This window comes from Apiospora marii (genome assembly GCF_038362585.1).
Source record: "Apiospora marii strain CBS 49790 chromosome Unknown utg000003l_segment0_segment0, whole genome shotgun sequence".
Lineage (NCBI taxonomy): Eukaryota > Fungi > Ascomycota > Sordariomycetes > Amphisphaeriales > Apiosporaceae > Apiospora > Apiospora marii.
The window spans coordinates 5,104,747-5,122,796 of NW_027117374.1; the positions used below are offsets into that span (position 1 = coordinate 5,104,747).

General features: G+C 55.5%; 5 protein-coding genes across 5 annotated transcripts; 3 read left to right on the top strand and 2 right to left on the bottom strand.

The window, feature by feature from the left end:
• Window positions 1-441: 441 nt before the first annotated feature.
• On the bottom strand, window positions 442-3,012 carry PG985_005135 (putative ATP-dependent RNA helicase; the record flags this gene model as incomplete). Its single annotated transcript, XM_066824904.1, has 3 exons — window positions 442-1,216; window positions 1,282-1,567; window positions 1,623-3,012. 3 exons carry the CDS (start codon window positions 3,010-3,012, stop codon window positions 442-444), a joined length of 2,451 nt encoding a protein of 816 aa, XP_066688064.1.
• Window positions 3,013-4,110: 1,098 nt separating this feature from the next.
• On the top strand, window positions 4,111-4,860 carry PG985_005136 (Hydrolase tropI; the record flags this gene model as incomplete). The annotated part of the gene is made up of 1 exon (XM_066824905.1): window positions 4,111-4,860. One exon carries the CDS (start codon window positions 4,111-4,113, stop codon window positions 4,858-4,860), a length of 750 nt encoding a protein of 249 aa, XP_066688065.1.
• A 161-nt stretch (window positions 4,861-5,021) lies between these two features.
• Window positions 5,022-14,585, bottom strand: PG985_005137 (uncharacterized protein; the record flags this gene model as incomplete). Its single annotated transcript, XM_066824906.1, has 3 exons — window positions 5,022-12,125; window positions 13,079-13,085; window positions 13,219-14,585. The coding sequence occupies 3 exons, from the start codon at window positions 14,583-14,585 to the stop codon at window positions 5,022-5,024; spliced, it is 8,478 nt and encodes a 2,825-aa protein (XP_066688066.1).
• Window positions 14,586-15,220: 635 nt separating this feature from the next.
• On the top strand, window positions 15,221-16,414 carry PG985_005138 (uncharacterized protein; the record flags this gene model as incomplete). Its single annotated transcript, XM_066824907.1, has 1 exon — window positions 15,221-16,414. The coding sequence occupies one exon, from the start codon at window positions 15,221-15,223 to the stop codon at window positions 16,412-16,414; it is 1,194 nt and encodes a 397-aa protein (XP_066688067.1).
• Window positions 16,415-16,829: 415 nt separating this feature from the next.
• On the top strand, window positions 16,830-18,031 carry PG985_005139 (uncharacterized protein; the record flags this gene model as incomplete). The annotated part of the gene is made up of 5 exons (XM_066824908.1): window positions 16,830-16,859; window positions 16,919-17,005; window positions 17,061-17,216; window positions 17,280-17,668; window positions 17,749-18,031. 5 exons carry the CDS (start codon window positions 16,830-16,832, stop codon window positions 18,029-18,031), a joined length of 945 nt encoding a protein of 314 aa, XP_066688068.1.
• Window positions 18,032-18,050: the final 19 nt, after the last annotated feature.

The following is an 18,050-nucleotide window of genomic DNA, read 5'->3' on the forward strand; positions in this document are numbered from 1 at the left end:
GGGACTATGGACAGGCAAGAAGGACAAAGAAAGGGGAGGAGAGGAAGACGGGAGAGAGTCGAAAAGGCTTCTTCACGAGAGACCGCAAAACCAACGGCGCACACAGACGATCGATGATTGCGTGGATTCCATGTATTAGACGCGTTTGTATTTCTAGATATCACACAGTTGTACCAACGAGAAGCCTGGTTTTACACAGGCAATTACCCCGAACTGCTCTTACTGTTCACTATACCAACATGTACTTTTTGCTGTCCAGGTTAAAAAATAAGGAAGCGACCGATGACCGATGACAACACGTTCTGCTTGTTTTCAATGGCATACGATAATCGAGCTTCTGGTCGAGACATTTCATTCTGTTCATATTGATGACAACGTCTAACTCGACACGGATGGGTATTAACGTTACAGCGTCTACCAAACACCACCACCAAACTTCTTCTAATCGTCCAGCAGGCCCGCGGCCAGGTTCTCGTAGTCCTCGAGGGTATCCGGCATCTCGGCGACCTCGATGACCTTCCCGCGCTTCTTCTTGCGGGCCACCTCGGCCTCGTCCTCGGACTCGTCCTGGAACCACTTCTTGGCCTTCTTCTTGGGGGGTTCGTCGTCGCCATCGTCGCCATCCCCATTCCCACCAGCCGTGGGCAAGGACCGTAAGAAGGCGAGCGCATCCTCGGCATCCTCCTCGGTGCCAATCTGCGCCTGTTGTCTCTTGTTGTTTCCGCCGGCCTCGGGCACCTCGCCGGCTAGCTCCGCGCGCTCCCGCTCCTTGCGCTTGATCTTCTTCTCCTGCCTCCGGGCCTTGGCGGCGGCCTTGTCGTCGTCGTCGACCTCGCGGACCTTGTCCTTCTCCTCGTCGACGAAGCGCCGGCGCTGCGCCTCGGCGTCGCCCCCCTGCTTGAAGTCCTCCTCGTCGCCGAGCTCGTAGAGCGAGTGCGCCTGCCCCTCGTCGTCGAAGACGGTCTTGGTGCCCTTGCCCGCGTACTTGAGCATCTTCTTCTTGCTCTGGATCAGCTTCTCGCGCCGCTTCGAGTCGATGACGAGCTCCTGCCCGCCGTGCACTGTGATCACCTTGCCCCGGACGTCGCCCTTGTCCTTGGGCGCCACCTCGTTCAGGTCGTCGTCGTCGAGCTGGCGCTTGACGGGGAAGAACTCGTCGTCGGACGCCTCTTCGGGCCGGAGGTTCTGGTAGTGTGCTGACAGGACGTCTTGGTTTCTAAAAGGTTTTTGTTCAGTATCAAATTTCGAAGTATATCGGATTCGCTGAGCATGGGAACTTACTGTCGCTCGAACATCTTGTCGTATTTTGTGCGCACTTCCTGCTTGGCCTTGGGCTTGGCCGCAGAACCCTCCAGCTCGTCTTCTGAACCACTCGACATCTCGGCTCTCGAGCGGTTCTTCAGCTTCCGGACGTCCTCGGGTCTCGGCATCTTGACCTGGGGCATCTGGGGCAGACCCAAACTTTTCGAGAATCCCTCGAGATCCAGCGCACGCAGATCGAATATGTTCTTATCCTTCTGCAGGCTGATGGATCGGGTGTAACTGATGAAGGCCTTCTGTGCAAGATCTTGGGGGGCGTATCAGTACATGCTTCAGAGATAAGGCAACGGTAGGCAACTCACATTTCAGTTCTGTCGAGTGGAACACTTGATCCTGAATCTTGGCCTTGACGTCGGTCTTCTTTCCCTCCTTAACCGAGATCTTCACGATAGGGATCCTCTTGGACTCGAATCGCTGCATCATTCCCTCCTCTTCGCTAGGGTCGAGAAACAGGACGGCCTTTCCCACCTTCTCGTTACGTGCGGTTCTTCCGACACGGTGAATATATGTATCAACGTCCTCGGGGGCGTCAACCTGCACAACCCAATCGACCGACGGGAAATCGACACCTCGAGCGCACACATCGGTAGTAATCAGACAAGAATGCTCGGCCTTGAGGAACCTGCGGTTGATCTCCATGCGAGCAAGCTGCTTCTGCTTGCCGTGCAGGTGAAGTAACGGAATACCCGGTTGCATGTGGCGGAAGGATTCGTAGATAAACCGGACTTGTTTGCCGCTCGAAGCAAATACAATCGTCTTCGTTTTCACGTTGCTCCTGATGAAGCCCCATAACGTATTTAGCTTTTCGGGCAGCGGGACCACCAGGTAGTGCTGCGAGAGGCCAACCGGAGTGGCCGATTCGGCCTGTTCGTGGACCGAAATATACTCGGGATCTTTCAGTGATAGCCGGGCCAGATCCGAGATTCGTTTGCTTTGGGTCGCGGAAAATAGGAGTGTCTGTCGTTCTTTGGGCAAGTGTTCCACCAGGGCATCCAAGGCTGTCTTGAAGCCCATATCCAGCGTCCTGTCGGCCTCGTCCAAGACCAGAATCTGGAGATTTGTCACATCGAGGCCGGCTGTCTGGTCCAGATGTTGCAGCATACGGCCGGGAGTGCATACCAGAATGTTCATGCGTTCGAGTCGCTCTGCCTCTTCCTTCAGGTTCTTTCCACCTATCACCAGGCCAGCCGAGAAGCTGTGATACCGTCCGATCTTCCTGAGCACTTCGAAGATTTGCACTGCCAATTCTCTTGTGGGCGAAATAATCAGGGCACCGAGGCCATCGAGCGACGTCCATTGGGCTCGGTACAGCTTCTCCAGCACGGGCGTGAGGAAGGCCAGAGTCTTTCCAGATCCGGTCTTGGCTGCACCCAAGATATCCAGGCCCTTGAGCGCCAAGGGGATCGCCTTCTTTTGGATATCTGTCATGTTTTCGAAGTGGGAGGCGTCGAGTCCTCTCGCGGTCTCGCTGGACAGAGGCAGGGCTGAGAACTTCTCGTAGTCGGCATTTTTGGGGTCGAGTTCGTCCACGCGCAGCTGCAGAGCCTCCAGGCTTTCCTTGTCTCTCTTGCGCTTCAGATTCTTGGACTCGGTCTTGCTCATCGGCTTGGGCTTGGGTTCGGTTTTGCCGCCCTGCTTCGCCTTTTGCGACTTCTGCTGCGGGCGAGCCGCCCCATTCGTTTGGGGTGGCATTGTAACGGAAACTTTGTTGGAAAAGTCGTTTGTGAGTTTGTTCATTGCCATCCGCAAACTGGCTGATTCGTCCAGAGTCAGCTCACTGGTCTGTCGGCTGCAATGGGCAGTACGAGGAGCGTGGACGGCAAAAAGTATCGTCGGATTTTCTGTCGCTGGTCTTGGAATCGACCTGCGAGTTGCGCTGCGACGGAGGATACCCACGGGAATTTTTTGAGTGGGGCAAAGTTTCTGCCGGCCTCTGTGGATCAGATGGTTTTTGGCTCTTGGGGTCCATCGGTATAGCGCATTCACCGCCTTTGCTTAGGCCTTGCTTGGCCAATTACCAGCACAAGTACTTTAACTGGATGGACACTGATGGATTTCTATACTCTATTGATATGCATTCTGGGTGCAATGACCTGATCCTTAACTTAAACATCATTCTTCAAAAGGTATAGAGGCTCAACTCCATGTACCGAAGCGGGACAGTTACTATTGAGAAGACCATTTTACCAACTTCATTGCACTTCTGGTCGGCTCTGTGGTTTACATGCGCCATCAGAGTCTAATAAGTGCCCATTGTGACAGGCCAACCAGGCCGGTTTAGACCTTCATTTGTAACACACAGGTACCTGATGTCAGAAGTGTACTTCCAAGGCGAGCATGATTTTATGACTCTCCAGAACATCCAAAGAGCAATCATAAATATTTCTCGCATAACAGACTGTCTGGCGTCAAGGTCCGCATTGTCGCACCTCGGACCTGCTCAGTTGTCCGGTCCGAGAGTGGATATTATTTGACCGAAGCCCGAATAGTCGACGGCACTCTCAGAGTCGGCGAGCCTATAAGAATATCCCGATATGACGACACCAAGCTATACTAATGTAGTGATAACAGCATCGCTTTATAACCTCCATGGCCCCTCCATGTCTCTCGAGGAAGTTGGCCCTCGCTTAAAGACATCACTCCCGGCTAAAGACAGTGTCTGAACCAACACCAAACTTCCCCTCATATATGCACTTTTCGTGTAAGCCGTCCAATCACCAGTTCTCACCACTTGTAACCTACCTGCTCCCTCCTCACACGACTGCCCCCGTATAAGCCACCGCCGCAACCATGACCATCTCCGACTGCTGCCTCCAGGGCTTCGAGTGGGAGGGCACCCCCGCCGGCACCGACGGCAAGCTAGGCGCCAACGACGCCTACATCACGGGCACGAACCCGGCCGCGGCCGTGCTACTGGTGCACGACCTCTACGGCTGGCGGTTCCCCAACGTGCGGCTGCTGGCGGACCACTGGGCGCGCGAGTGCGGCGTCACCGTCTACGTGCCCGACTTCTTCGGCGGCGAGGCCGTCGACCTCAAGCTCGTCGAGGAGGACCGCTGGCCCGAGATCTGGCCTTTCATCAACAAGAACACGCGCGAGATCCGCGAGCCCGAGATCTTCGCCTGCGCGCGCGCCCTGCGAGAAACTTACCAAAAGGTCGGCGCCGCGGGCTACTGCTACGGCGGCTGGGCCTGCTTCCGGCTCGCGGCCAAGGAGCACGACCCGCCGCTGGTGGACTGCATCAGCGTCGGCCACCCGTCGCTGCTGACCAAGGACGACATCGAGGGGGTCGCGGGCGCCGCGGTGCCGATCCAGGTGCTGGCGCCCGAGCAGGACCACGCCTTCACGCCCGAGCTCAAGCTGCACGCGTTCCAGACGCTGCAGGCGCTCGGCGCCCCCTTCGACTATCAGCACTTCCCGGGCGTCGAGCACGCCTGCTTCATCCGCGGCGACACCCGGAAGCCCGGCGAGCGGGCGGCCATGGCGCGGGGCAAGAACGCCGCGGCGGATTGGTTTCGGCAGTGGCTCCAGGATGCGTGAAAGGGGGTATCAGGAATAAGAGGACATATGTTATGCACACTTTGGGAAGTCTAGCCAATTACGCAGAGAAATAAAGACTTTATTGAACTAAGAAAAGGAAAAATGTGGCTAGTGGCGTGAAAACAAAAGAAAAAACAATCACCATGCCTGCCTCTACTAAATCACAGCCCCTGCGCCTTCAAACACCGCGCGCCGTCGTTGTTGGAAGCCGGCCCCGTCGTGATCTTCTTGGGCGCGGCGCCGCCGGCCGTGGAGAGGGGAAACCGCCAGAGCTCGCCGCTGTTGTTCTCGGAGCTGTAGAGGAAGCCGTCGTCGGCGGCGTAGATGGCGCCCCAGACGCTCTTGCCGCCGAGGATGCCGCCCGCGAGGTTGCCGTAGTTGATCACCGTGGCCCAGGCCTTGGTCGTGCGGTTGAACTGCAGCAGGTACGTGTTGTACCGGATCAGCCCCAGGTTGAGCGGGTCGTCGTAGCCCAGCGCGTACAGGCAGCACGCGCTCTGGCCCGTCGAGGCGAGCGCCGCGTTGGGCGCGTACGCCCAGTCCTGGATCGGGTACGCCGGCGCCGCGGCCCCCGTCGCCGTCCCGCTCGCCACCGCCTGCCCGAACGTGGCCGACCCGGGCCGCACGTCGAACTGCCACCACTGCTTCCCGTCCACCGAGGTCCAGAGGTAGCCGTTCTCGTCCACGTCGCCCACATTGACGGCCGCCGTCAGCCCCAGCGTCCCGAGCGTCTGCGAGTCGCCGTTGGCCGCGATCCGCAGCAGGTTGCCCGGCGTCGTCCCCAGCACCGCGTACACGTAGTTGTCCAGCACGTTGTAGCCCATGGCGTCGATGGTGGCGCCCGTGCCCACGCTCTGCTTGATCAATGTCTGGGTTCCGGCGGCGGTGATGCTCACCCTGATTAGGGACATGACGGTGGACGAGCCCGACGTCTGCGACTTGATCACGTACCCGTTCGGGTCGCAGGTCCAGGGCGGGAATGCGGGAGACGTGGAGGATGTGATACTGCTGCTTGTACGGCTGATAGTGCTCAGTGTTGTCACGCTTGCGCTTGATGTGACGGTGTTGGCTGATGAAACGGTCGACGTGGATGTAGCAACAGAAGAGCCAGAACTGAATGTTGACGTGCTCTGTGTGGAAGTGCCCTGAGTGGACGTGCTTTGCGTGGCCGTGCTTCGCGTTGAAGTACTCTGCGTTGCCGTACCTTGGGTAGACGCGCTCTGGGTAGATGTGCTTTGGCTCGGTATGCTTTGGGTGGATGTGACCTGGGCTGAGCTGGTCTGGGTTGAAGCACTGAGGCTGCTCGTCGATGAGGCACTAGAGGTGATGCTAGCAGACGTAGCAGACGTAGCAGACGTAGCAGACGTAGCAGACGTAGCAGACGTAGCAGACGTAGCAGACGTAGCAGACGTAGCAGACGTAGCAGACGTAGCAGACGTAGCAGACGTAGCAGACGTAGCAGACGTAGCAGACGTAGCAGACGTAGCAGTAGAAGAGACTCCAGAAGATGACGAAGTTGAGATCTGAGACGATAGCGCAAGAGTGCCGCTAGTCGCACTCGTGGTGACACTAGGACTACTGGCTGAATTGGATGGCGAGGAGGCCGAGGACGCGGTATTGGTGACTGAGCCCACCGACGACTGAGACGAGGCAGTAGTCGACACCGAAGCCCCCGTGCTGCTCGAACCACCAGCGCTGTTCGAGCTCGGGACGGAAGACGACGTTGCGCTCACCGTGCTAAACGCAGATGCCGCCGTGGCACTGGAGGCGGTGGTGCTAGCCGAAACCGTTGTAAGACTTGACAGAGTTGCCGAAGCCGAGCTGGTGGAAGTCGGCGAGACCGGTGTGGAGGTTGTCGAAGCTGGTGATACCGATGTCGACGCCGTGGCACTGCTGATGGGGGATGATGAGCTTGAAACAGAAGCAACATCAGACGAAGACGACGGCGAAGAAGAAACGGTGCCTGATGAAGGCAAGGTACTGGCGGTGGCTGTGTTCGAGCTCGGCTGGCTGGATGAAGTCGAAGGTGACGCTGTGGGTATGCTAGAAGTTGAGCCCGCGGAGGCCGACGAGGCAGTAGACACTACCGAGGATGTGGATGGAAGTCCAGTACTGGTACTGATCGAGCCGGCACTGCTGCTGTATGGCGATGATGACTGCGTGTCGCTACTTGAAAGGGAACTGCTGCTGGGAGAAGAGCTGGTGGTGGGAGGTGTACTCATACTGGAGCTAGTGGTGGCGACGGATCCGCTAGTGAGGGAAGAGCTTGTAGGAGAAGTATTGGATACGGATTCGCTGAAAGAGCTCGAGCCGCCGCTACTGTATGATGACGACTGTATGCCGCTGGAAGTAAGACTGGTTGCAGGAGTTCCGCTGGATGTAGAGCTAGCAGGGAGAGAAGTGCTCGTTGCGGAAATGCTGTCGCCGGAGTTCCTGCTGAGGGAGCTGCTGATGGTAGACGTAGTCGCGATCGAACCGCTAAATGAAGCTGTACTGGTAGTTCCAACAACAGAGCTGGTGGTAGTGTCAGACGCAGAGCTCGGGGCGAGAGAAACGGTAGTGGAACTACTATCGAGGACACCGCTACTAGAAGAGCTGAGCGAGCCGGAAGCACTGCTAATAGTAGACGTGGTTGTGGCAGATTCGCCGGAGGAAGTTGCACTACTAGTTTCGGTAATAGAGCTGCTGCTGGCGGAGGATATGCTGGCAACAGAGCTGCCAGCACTGCTAGACGTAGCGTTAGGGGCGGGAGAACTGCTTGTGGAACCACTGTCGACCGAACTGCTAGTAGAAGCCGTGACTGTCGCAGACTCGCTGAAGGAAGCTGTACTGGTAGTACTGATATCAGAGCTGCCGCTGATGGAAGATGCGTTGGTAACAGGGCTGCTGCTTGTGGTAGACGTCGTCTGTATACTGGGAGTAGTCGAAGAAGTATTAAGGTCGCTAGAATTAGTAGACGTGTCTCCAGATACCGATATGCTCGAGGAACTGCTGGCGAGTGAGGTGGACTCTTCACTTTGGCTCGCGGTAGAGATCGTCGACGAGACCAAGCTGTTCGATGAGCTTGCCACCGTCGACACGCTTGAACTTGAATCCGAACCGGTTGCTGTGGCCGAAGGGGTAATGGAGTCGCTTGACAGCTGACTTGAGGAAGATGTAGGACTTTCAATAGCAGAGGTCGAGCTTGGTACGCTTCCTGAGGCGGCGGTATCCGTATCAACAGATGTAAGTGTTGAAGAGGCCGACGTCGATGAGAATGTGGAATCCGATGCGGGTAACGAAGGCGACACGTTCGTCGACAAAATAGAAGACGCTGAGTTTGACGATGAAATGGCGTCCTCTGTCGAGGAGGTGGGAATGTCCGACGTTGACGACGAAGAAGCCCCTGATTCTGACGATGAAGTATCCGTACCTGAGCTTGTCTTGGAGGTTTGGGATATCGAGTCCGATGAGGTTGATGTTACGAAGCTAGATGTATCAGGAGTCGAAAGAGTGGAGGTCGGACTGGTTTCCACCGAGGAGCCAGACGCTGTTTCTGCTGAAGAGACCTCGGAGCTTCCGGTTGCGATACCCGTTTGGGTGGATGTAAAACTCCCGGAATCAGCCGATGACAACTCTGATGACTCTGCTGAGCTGGTTGTACTACTATCGACTGAGGGGCTAGACGTTGTTTCTGCCGACGAGATCTGAGAGCTTTCGGTTGCGGACCCTGTTTGGGTAATTGTCAGACTCTCAGAGGCAGTCGAAAACGACGACTCCGATGACTCCGTTGAAGCGGTCGCGCTGTTCGAGCTCACTTCGGAACTGGCAGAGCTCTGTGTCGGCGGAACACTAGAATCATCGCTGCTTTGAGTTACACTAGGATACGATGAGCTCGTCGAGTCGCCGCTTTGAGCTGCATCAAAAGTAGAAGTTATTTGGGAAGATTCCGACGAAGCAGTGGTTGACGGAGACTCCGAAGTTGCCGAGTCTGAATCGGTTCCTGAAGATATGCTCACACTAGACTCGGTCGACTCGCTGGCTGTAGTAGTGGAGACAGGTGTATCCGTAGAGCTGTCAGTACTACTCTCGTCGGTTGAGGCACTGCTCGAGGTGGAGATATTGTCTGTATCTGTCGCGGAGGTGGCAGAAGTGTAGTCGGAGTCGGTCTGTGTGGACGTGATGCTACCGCTTGTTTCCACTGGCTGACTCGAGGTGATCTGATCTGAGGAAACAGTAGCCGTATCAGTGACGGACAACTCGCTACTTGTCAAGGAGGCAGACGAATTGGTAGCCTCGCTAAACTCAGAGGTTGTGTCTGTTCCAGATGTCTGAGTAGATATGTCCAAGCTGCTGCTGCCCGATGACAGAGCTGAGCCCGTACTTGATGTCTCACTTGAATCCCCGGTGGAGAGAGTTGCCGTATCAGCCACTGAGAGCTCGCTACTTGCAGAGGTGGCAGAATCAGACTCAGAAGTGGCATCCCCAGAGCTGGTAGTCGAATCTGTCTCAGATGCCTGAGTAGATGTATCCGAACTGCTAGTTGAAGGAGTAGCCGAGTCAGTAGTCAATGTCTCGACGTCTGACATCGACGTGTCGCTGGAAAGAGAGGCTGTAGACGACTGCTCGGAGACGTCTGAGTTCGAGTCGGGCTGTGCGCTGGATCCGCTGCTGGATATGGTCTCGGTAGCTGGGGGATCAGACACCGAAATTGAACTATCCGTTGTCGTACTTGGCAGACTCGTGGTTTCGGGCGCCTCTGAGTCTGTAGATGTGGTATTTGGTGATTCCGTCGAAAAAGTATTTGACGATTCTGTATTGGTTTCCTGGGACGATGAACCAGAGGTTGTGAACGAGTCGATGTTCTCGAAGGAAGATGTCGACTCTTGAGTGGATTCAGAGGATGAATCAGTTCTAGTGTCCGATGCCGTCGACTCTATTGAGATTGGCCCAGATGATGCCCCTGAGCGTATGGGCGTAGTAGTCAGCGATGCTTCCGAGTTCGTAGTTGACACTTCGGTACTGATGGAAGACTCCGTCTCTGTCGAGGATTCTGCGCTGCTGGATTCAATCGACGGTGAAGCAGGAGTCGTGGACGAGCTGGTATCATCAACGGAAGACGTTGACTCCTGGATGGACTCTGAGGATGAATCAGAACTGGATTCTGGCACAGTCGATACTATTGAAGTTTCCTCGGATGTCCCTGAACTTGTAGACGTGGTAGTTAATGGCCCCGTTGAGAGTATAGTCAACGGCTCGGTGCTGGCGCTCGAATCCGTCTCACTTGAAGGTTCTACGCTACTGGTCTCTATGAATGACGAAGCAGGGTCCTTGAATGAGCTGGTATCATCAGCGGAAGATGTTGGTTCTGGAGTGGTTTCCGAGGCGACATCAGTGCTAGACGACGATATTTCCGGTGTAGTTGAGGTCTGATCGATAATGGAGCTACTTTCCAAACTGGTGGAGGTTCCGGTGTCGAGGCTTGTGGTCGTTGAAGACGAGGCATCAGTTGATTCCGTACCATCCGTAGTTGACACCGACTCCATAATTGAAGAAAGGCTACTCTCTGTGCCGGTGATGGTCGAAGGATCGTCCTGTGTGGATGAGGGGTTGTCCGAGGTGGAGGCGGTATCGCTACTATCTGGACTTGTAGATGATTCTGTGGAAGCTCCTGCTGTTATACCAGAATCGGAGCTTTGATCGGATATGGCGTTACTTGATGCTGGTGATGATGCAGTACTCGTTTCCGCAAAGCTATCACTGGTGACTCCTTGATCGAGACTGGAACTTGGAGACTCAGTCTCAGATGTTGATATAGATTCTGCAGATGTTGTAGCTGCCGCACTATCAGTTGGTGAAGTCGAAATTGTCGAAGCTTCTGTTGTACCAGAATCAGAGCTCTGGTCGGATACTATGATACTCGAATCCAGCGACGATGCAGTGGTTGTTCCCACAGAGCTATCACTGGTGACCACGGTATCGATACTGGAGCTCGAGAATGACTCTATCTCAGATGTTGATGTAGAATCGACAGACGTTGCAGTCGTCACACTATCTGTTTGTGAAGCTGAAAGTGTGCCTTGAGGTTCAGAAGTTGTTGAACCGCTTGTAATATCGGCGCTGGATGACAGAATAGACGTTGAACTGGCCTCGTCATCTGTGGAAATGGAGGACGGCGATTCTGTTGTGTCCGATTGAGCAGAGCTCGAGTCCGTCACACTGCTGGTCATGCTATCAGATCCACTTATTACCCCTATTTCGCTACTGCTTTCTGTAGGCTGGTATGTCCCAGAAGAACTTGCGCCATCGCCTGCAGTTGACTCTGATGATGACGAGTTTTCTGTATCTGATGATGTTGTTGGCGAAGCTGCGGTCTGAGACGGAACAAGCGTTGTCGATGGAAGATTAGGGGAATCGTTGGAGTCTGTGCTACTCGTATCGCTAAGCGCCGATGACGTGTCCTGGTCGGTAGGAACAGGCACAGATGACGACACCGCGGTATCAGAATCTGACTGAGTGATAGATGATGCATCTGTGGTACTTCCATCAGTCTGGTCCGTAGTTGCGGACTCGTTACCCCCTGTAGATGAACCCGAAGTCGAGGAGCTGATGGCTGTTTGGCTAGTCGCGGTACCCTCGGCGGTTGTGGAGATGGCCGAGGTCCCTGAATCAGTTTCAGAGCTGCTATCAAGAGAAGCGGAAGAAGTAGCGGTTGTGTCCTGTTGCTCCTCAGAGGATGTGGTCAGGGGCAACTCAGATCCTGATATGCTAGTGCTTGCTGGATTGGCGGTGTCTAATGTCTCACTACTGGTGGGGCGAGTAGTCCCCGTGTCGGTAACAGTACCTGCATCTGTACTGATATCTTGAGATGATGACGAGTCCTGGTCGGCACTAGATGTTGCACTATCTGACGAGGTGGGCGCTGTTGTCTGAGATGTACCAGTGGCATCCGACGCCGAAGCTGAGCCCGTCTCCCCTGTCTCAGTCACGATTTGGCTCGTGGCGATACTGCTTGTACCTGCTGCTTCAGATGGGGCATCACTGGAAAAGTCATTTGTGGACTGAGCGCTCGTAGTTGCTGTGGGATTTGTTTCGACTGATGAATCCGGAGTGTTACTGCCGACTTCGGTGCCACTTATACTCTGTACACCAGATACTGATGAATCAAATGTCGCCGAAGGCTCCTCTGAACTACCAACACTGCTAATCCCACTGTTGTTGTTCACCGCGGTCGAGGAGGAAGTACCCACGGCCCCCGAGAGGTCCGAGCTGCCAAGAGTCTCCGACTGCGATACGGGACTTTGAGTAGATGTTGTTATTGCCTCTGCCGGAGTGGTCACATCGGTTCCAGTGACACCCTGGGATGAATTGTTTGGATCTGTAATGCTTGAGGGCGAGGGCGAGTCGCTTGTGGTCCGGTCCACCCCCGTCCCGGCGTTTGAAGAGAGGCTTGTCTCTGAGTCAGTTGAAGCCTCGGAAGATGGTGGACTAGATGAAGCTTCTAAAGTTGGTGGACTGGAAGTTATCCTGGATACGGGTGTCGCCGACGATGTGCTTGCCTGATCTGGAGAGTCCGATCCCGGACTGTTACTATTTGAAGATGGATTACCCGTAATCGTATCTGGAAAAAGCTGTTAGTCTGTGGCACTACACCCTGTCTACATGAATGTATCTACCTTGAACAGAGTCTGACTGCTGAGTAACAACGCTTGGTATAGTCGACGCTCCTTGGTCGGATGGTCTTGTGGCAGTGATAGTATCAGGCCCGGAACTGGCTGACGTAGCACCGCTCTGGTCATTGCTGCCCGTTGCATAGGATGTTGGGGCTTGTGATGGTGATCCAGAGATGGGGCCACTACTCGAGGAGGGTGAGCCTGAAGTATCATCCGTGCCAGTGTTCGCCGAGGCACCAGGTTCGAATCCGGTGCTGGTTGTAACCGGACTGGCAGATCCTGCGGACGAAATGAGCCCAGATACCGAGGTGGATCCACCACTTGAGATAGGTCCAGTGGATTCGCCCCCTGCTCCTGTTCTTGCAGTACCGTCAGCAGAAGACTCCATGGAAGACCCCCCTGTATTGGTCTGGGTTCCACCAGAGACTGATGCATCCGAAGTTGGTGGCGTTTGTTGTGTCTCTGTCTCAGTACTTGGTCTGGTGCTCTCCGTCTCCGGGAAGGAGGTGGCAGCATCCGTCGTGGATGCGCTACTAGAAACACCAACAATGACACCATCCTGACACTGGCTCGCTGTGAAAAGTTAGCAGCAGCCAGAAGACTAGCCAATAGGACTTGTCCAAGTAGGATCTCGGTACCTTTATAAACCACCAAAACAACAGGCGAACAGTCTCGAGGCCCCCCACCGTCAGTGAACACCGCATACACCGTCTCATTGCCCACCTGGCAAAAAGCCGCCCGGCCCCCAGAGAACGCCCCGTTGTCCCACTGAAGCTTATCCTCGACGACGGAGAACAGCGTCGAGATGGATCCGCCCGGGTAGTCGGCGAGGTCGATGTAGTCGACCCCCGGGTCCACCGAGACGGGCCGTCCGCGTCGTTGGAGCTGCCCGTTGCTCTGGCGGAAACGGACGGCGTTGGAGCAGCTGTCCGGGTTGGGGTCTCGGCTGTCGCCCACGAAGCCCGGGTCTTCGTCGCGCTTCCGCAGTTCGTCTCTGGGACGCAACCGAGGGGTTTGGCTGGCTGGGCCGAAGCTGGCGATCGCTTCGATGCTTAGGATGACTTGGGACGCGGTTGCGCTTGATGGGCCCTGAGTAGTCATGGAGGACGGCTGGTCGGACGTGGCTTCGGTGACTGCTTGTGACGTAGAGACGGGGTTGGTTGGGCCCTGAGAGGGTGTCTCCGATCCGGGCATCTTCGTCGAGGCCGGGAAGCTTGTGCCAACAGAAGTTGTTGCCGGACCTTCCTCCGAGGTGGACATGATTGCATCTGTTGGGTTAGTCTCACTCGCTCGACTCGCCATCGATGGGCTCAACACGGTAGGCCCTATCGTCTCTATTGTGGTTGCGAAGAAGCTCGAGCTCGCATCGCCAGAACCACCAGGAGGTCTCGGCGTACTGCTGGCACCAAGTTCCGTACTTTCCTGACCAGTATTGCTGGCTCCACCACTATCCATGCCACTTGTCTGACCCGGCGTCGTCGTCGGGATAGCCTCGGCCGCAGATGTGGGGGCTATAGGATCGCGACCGAGACTTGCGTCGGATTGAGTGTAGGTCCCATAGGGGCTTGTCTCGGTCTCGGTACCGGCCGTGCTCACAAGATCGCCGCGACTGGTATCGGGCGGATTGGTTAAAGGATTGTCTGACGACGTTATTCCCGCGGATAGAAAAGCATCAGACTCGTCACCAGTCTTGGCGACTGACGTAGCATCAGGAGTCGGAATAATCGAGGGGTTTAGATGATTGCTCATCCCGTTTCCAGGGGCCTCGGAAGTGCCGAATGACGACAAGTCGTTCCCGGCCTGGCCCGGAGTTCGAGTCTGGGTCTGTCTCACCTGCGAGTCGGGGTAATAGAACGCTGATGAAAACCGCTGGGCTGTCGTGTCGTCGCGAGTGTCGCTCGGGTCTGCCGTGATCGTCACGAGGATGGTGGTGATGTATGTGTAGCAGATGGACTTGGCACCCTCGCTCGCGTCATCCCGTGCGTCCTCGATCCCGAGCAACTGTTGGTCGCATCCTGCTCTATCGAGCTTGGACGCCGCGAGGAACCAGTACAGCAGCAAATGGATCCTCATCGTACTTCCCCCCGAAGGGACGATAATATCCAGCTCCAGTGCATCCAGGGCGTGCGAACATGAAGTCGGTAGAACCGCATGATGCCTCGAGCTGGGTGACCTTGCCGACATCCGCCAGCAGGACCTCCCATAAAACAAGTAGCCATCTATTGCTGGTAATTTTGTTTATCACGCCAAGTGTCAACATTGTCACAGGCCTAGAGCCAGTCGCCCGACGCCACCATAGAGAGACCACGCCACCATGTCTCAGATAACCTTGATTCAGGGTGCGCGAAGCGATCCGGGGACCAATAAGCCGACATATTGATCGAACTTCCTTCCCGCAAGACATTCCAGCGGCCGCGGTACTTGCTTGATTTGACGCGGAGCCATCGCCGGCACATGGGGTGGGGACTCTCCGCCCCTATTCCCCCTTGCGGCACAATCTAAGACAACTGCTTTCGTCCTCATGCCAGCACGAGCATGGAGTAAACAACAAAGGTGCTTCAGCGTGACAGCATGGTGAGAGAGAATATGCGACAGGGATGGACCGCCATGGCGACAACATATCCGTGTACTCGATATCTCAATCCATCAGAAGAGATATCTTCTATGTAGCATTGAACACTTTGCGCCCCCTTTTTTGCTTTTACGCCATGTGGCTTTCACTATCGCTTCAGGCGGTAATATCATGCGGACTCATTGGTGCCGTAGACGGCCAGTTCCTATCGTACATGACGTCCGTGGTGACAGAATGCCTGGACATCGCAACGCCGACCGAGACCCCTGGAACCGCGGCGGATCCGGGGGGCAAGCCGCCCCATAACGAGAACGGCCCCCAGTCGCGACCGGGAACGGTGTCCTACACGATGCCCTCGTGCGCCGCGTGCGACTGCAGCACGTGTACGGCCCTCAGCACGTACACGACCACCTTCTCGGTCCTCTGCCCGACCGGCCTCCAGGACCAGCCCTACACGATCACCGAGACCTACCTGGGCATGTCGTCGCTGCCCGTCTTCGCGACGCCGACGGCGGTGCCGTACGGCTTCACGGTCGCGGTCGAAACGTGCACGTATTGCGGCGCACAGCCGCTGACGGTGATCGTCACGTATCCATCCGGTGGTAGCCCGTTCGTCCCGGCGACGACGACGACGACCACAATAACAGAAGGGAACTTAGATTCGCCACCAATACAAACAAACGCCCCCGCTGGCGCTGTCACGGCTCCAGACGCTACATATGGCTCATCTGATCCAGTAAGGCCAACTTACATACCCGGCGGTAGCCAGATCGTCCCCGCGAAAACAGCAGAAAACGACGGGGAGTCGTCACCACCGCAATCCACAACATTTGATACTATAATAACCACAGCCGCTACCAATGTCCCGCCCGATTCGGAAAGGCCAACAGATCTATCCGACGGCAGCTACGGCAGCTCGTTTGCCACAGTGAAAACCGACGGAAGCAACCAAGACTCACTACAACCCCAAACCAAAACCCCAGGTATTACAAGAACTCCAGCCGTCACCAAGGTCCCACCCAGCTCCGCGAAACCGACAGCGGGGCCTTATTGGAACTCTACCCGGATGACGCCCAATACGACGATCGCAGGAAACGTGACCTTTACCTTTGGAACCGCCTCTGGTAGTCGTAATAGCTACTCCATGTCCACGCTGTTTTCGAGCTACGGGTCTGGACAAGGGTGGCTACCAACGGCAACGCTCACGCCGGCCATCTACAGCGACTGGGCTCCGTCTGGAAATGTACCGACGGCTTTTCTGAGGGTTTCATGGGTGTTGACGGCAACCATCGTGCTGAGCGCGGCGCTCGGCGCCCTCGTTGATATCTGATCAAAAGGGGGTACATGACAAGATGGCCGCCATGGTCGATGACCAGGGAAATGGTCGCTTTGTACATATGAGGTTCATTAAGAACTGCATAGGAGAGGTTGGCCAATACAAATGAAAGCAATTTAAGAAGCTTTCAGTTTCGATATGGGATGTGATATTGAAGCTGTGATTGCGAGTTTTGTACACTATTAGACGGCGGTGACTTGGCAAAACTTGACCCTCGCATAATGCAGGGTGATATACTCCATTAAAATAGGAGGATATCCTTTACGTCATATATGCTTATTAGTCAGCCGATGACGTGACAACTACATAAATGGCACTGGGAGTGGCATCACTCTACCTGTGTTTCCACACTGTTGAAGGGTTTCCCGAGTTATCACAACACAAATCTCAACCTACGTTATTCGCTATCATGTCTTTGAGTAGCAAGGTCGTCATGCTTGTAAGAGAACTCATCTTTCGCTCGGCTGTGACCCAGGGAACTAACGTGGAGATGACAAGACGGGTGCCTCCATGGGCATTGGCGAGGCTATTGCACACGCTCTGGCCGCAGAGGGGGCCAGGCTTATACTCATCTCGCGATCCAAGGTCAGGCCCCTGAACGCTTATATCCCCAGATGTATTAGTACTGACAGCTCCACAGGACAAGCTTAAGAAGTTGATCCAGACCCTGTCAGAGAAGCACCCAGACTTCAAAGGCTCTTTCTATGCTACAGATGTCAGCGACCACCAGGCCGTCGAAGAGACTGTCTCGCAAGCAGTGAAAGAGGCCGGGCAAATCGACATCCTGATCAACAATGTAACCACCCCCACTTTCGGCCCTGCCTGAACGCAGGGGGCAACTCGGCTAATAATGCCATAGGCTGGCCTGGCTCTAGGCGCGCCAGCGCGTTTCCCCGACCTCAGCATCGCCGACATCGTAACCATGAACAACACCAACGTCAACGGCTACATGTTCACGACGCACGCGGTCCTGAACCAAGCCATGCTGCCCCGTGGCAACGGCGGCACGGGCACGATCCTCAACATCACCTCGACGACCGCCCTCGAGGCCCCGCCGTTCCCGGGCGAGGCCGTCTACCACGCCAACAAGGCCCTCCAGGAGGCCTTCACCAACGCGCTGCGCAACGAGCTGAGCGGGACCGACATCCGCGTGCTGGCGCTGCGGCCGGGGGTCGTGGCAACGCATTTCCATGAGCAGCGGGTCGGGTTTGACAGGGGGATGTATGATGAATTTATGAAAGGGTTCCAGTAAGTGGCGGTTGTCGCCCATTCGTCTCTTGCAGAGTTTGCTTGATTCTGAGCTTGCATTAACTACTTCATTAACTTAGGCCACTTTTGGCTGAGGATGTGGCCAGTTCGGCAGTCTTCATGCTCAGCCAACCGCTAAACCGATCTATCAAAGCGCTCGATGTGGTACCCTCAGGTGTGTTTTCTTTCCCTTTTTCCTTTCTTTTCATGTCCCCCTGTCGCCCTAAGGCAGCGAGAATAGCCAGGCTGACAAGTGCAAAGCGCAACGATCACTCAACGTTTTCGACCGGAAATGGAATGAGCGAAACCCGTAGTGAAGCATCTGGGCCCTTTGATGTGTGTATCATAAGTCAGAAGCCCTAGAGAAACACGTATAAAGATA